Genomic DNA, 2500 nt, shown 5'->3' with positions numbered 1-2500 from the left:
TATTAGGTTCAGCAGACATGTAAATGCAGGGTCCTGCGCGCCTATTAACAGGGTCGCTGGCAGGCTAATGGCAGCCCCCGGGTGAGCGCCGGTCAGGGTAACACGAGCGGGGTTCGGGAGCGGGGGCCGCCCTCCGGGCCGTTGCCTGCGACAGATTCCTGGGCGCTCCCGTGTCGGACCCCACACTCGGGGCTTGGCCGTCCCCCCGGGCTCCGTCTTCACCCCAGAGGCTCGTTTACTCGGCACAGCCAGCCCTATTCATAGACCTTCAGAGAAGGCTCCGGAAAGGCCATCGCAGGCCCCGGTGCCAGGGCCCGGGAATGCCAGGGCGGCCTGCCAGCGACGGAGCTAAAAAACAAGGAGCCGTGTTCGCGGCAAGGACGAAATGCGAAAGACGAGCCGGCCGTATCTGTGAGATTCAGCAGCAAAGCTAAAGCTAAACTGCGCATAGCGCAGAGACCATCTGCAACTTCCAGCGATTTGTTTATTTTACAGGAATGTTTGGACTGTCTGGGGGCAAATATAACATAAAGGTCGTGGCACTGCTAAAAAGAAAAGCCCAGTCTAAATAAACACGCCCGGCGGACATGGGTGAATGTGGGGGCTACAGAGACGCAGGCAGAAATCAAAATGTCCGTCCATTTCCAGTTTAAATCCCTGTATTTTTGTGGACGGTTTCAGACCGCACACATAGAAGCACCTATATTGCATGTGGGGATTATTGACATTCAACCCACCAGGAGACGAGCAGAAGAGTTAATTAAGCGCTACCAGAATGAATTAATGAGGTTTCTGACCCTTTCTGAAATGGAAAACGGCGAGGAAAAGCTTTGTGGAGGCGGGTCTCTTAATGAAAGCTCATGAACCGGACACAAAGTGAACCAGTCATTTCATCCAAACAGATTCCATAATAACCCATGTCATCTGAATAACAGACCTGAATAAAAAACAGATGCATTTCTTTAGCGTGACGAACAGCACTATTGGCTGCAGCCGTTTACAATAACTGGGTGTAAAGACAGGGAAGGACAGTGTCATACATTTGGTGGAGTGAATATGCATTCATCTTCAACAAAAACATACGCAAAGTCCTACAGGAGCGCAGAGCCGGGAGCCCTGAAAACGAGTAGGCGGGGAAAGAGAGGGTATTTTTAAAAGTGAGGAGGAACGGGCGCTTGGATCAGGAACTCGTCTCGTTGGTCCACAGCCCAGTTTTACACGGCAGCTGGGCTTATTTTGGTTCACCTGGCACACAGACACCCTTAAAGGAGATAAGAGCATGGAGGAAAAACAACAATGCAGCCTGTGACAGAAGCAATGACGCGGAGAAATGACTCGACAGGAATGAGCGAGGGAGGATTTAAGGTCTGGAAAAGAGGGTTTTGTAAAGCAGGGCTTAAACGGATCAGCTCTGACAGTGAATAGGAGCATCTCCGAAAGAGTCCACATTTTTACGACACCATTTCATTTTATGGCTAATAGATTGCTTTAGTGCTTCGTGTTTTATTCTCCCTGTCGGGCTATGATGTCCACTCGCAGAAGTGGTTTTCTTTCATCGGGGTTTTAACCACAAAATAGCTATGGTAAAAAAAAGAGTCTCCCTAAATGGGTTCAAGTGGAGCGGTGGCATTGCTCACGTTGTTCCAACACTGACCGATGAGGAAACCAGGGCTTGGCGGCGGTCCTAAATTCGACTCACGCTGCCACTACACGCTCGTCCCCGGAGTAGGATTATCTTATAACATCATCTTTAAAACAGCACGAGTCCCTCTTACTCACACGGTTTGTTTTCCGCCAGGCCAGAACGAAACGACACACGTTAAGATGTAAAGTCATTCTCTAACAAAAGAAAATACAAATAAAATAAAAAAAACCCTCCTTTTGTGGCCAGATTTCTCTGAGGCAAAAACACATGGGCGCGATGTTAGAGTAATTAGGATTCCCAGTGCGCTGCAGTAAGACACATTAATGGCATCAGGAGATGGCAGCTCCAGCACTGGAACAGGCGAGGAATAAACAGGGTGGACAGTCTTATTCAAAGGACACGTCTTAAATATAAATCAGTAGGCTTGGTAATAAAATGTTTCCCGGCATTGCCAACTGAATGGGTTTTGCTGAAGATAAACACAAGTAGTCCACACTGAAGAATGTAAATTTCATTCTATGTTTATTCTTCAGGAAAAAAAGTAGTGTTATATTTCGTTATACATTTTCTGAATCTGACTTTCTGAATATGATTAATTTCTCTTCTGTTAAGACTTCATTTCTTTGTAGATAGTAAAATTATTAACTGCACACTGTAAATATTGACGTGAACAGCTGTGGATAAATATGTATTTCTTTCTCTGATGAGCAAGTGCATGAATTTATATGATACTGTTGAAATGAGACATTTTCTATAACAGATCATTTTTGGCAAACTTCACACTCATGCAGATTTACCTGAATAGAAAGTGTTGATTTTGGCAAGTTCCTTCTCACAGGTCTGGAAAAACTTCTC

At 46.2% G+C, this 2500-nt stretch overlaps 1 protein-coding gene across 1 annotated transcript in view; it reads right to left on the bottom strand.

Moving 5' to 3' along the window:
• The window catches only part of xpr1a (xenotropic and polytropic retrovirus receptor 1a), a 100590-nt gene that overhangs the window by 34200 nt on the left and 63890 nt on the right, over positions 1-2500 (bottom strand). The window contains exon 3 of the mRNA XM_061239412.1: positions 2443-2500. This exon is cut by the window's right edge and continues 44 nt beyond it. Within this exon, the coding sequence (XP_061095396.1) occupies positions 2443-2500 (58 nt within the window). The remainder of the gene's footprint in view (positions 1-2442) is intronic.

Source organism: Conger conger, chromosome 4, assembly GCF_963514075.1.
Source record: "Conger conger chromosome 4, fConCon1.1, whole genome shotgun sequence".
Classification (NCBI taxonomy): Eukaryota; Metazoa; Chordata; class Actinopteri; order Anguilliformes; family Congridae; genus Conger; species Conger conger.
This window is presented reverse-complemented; position numbering and strand designations above follow the sequence as displayed.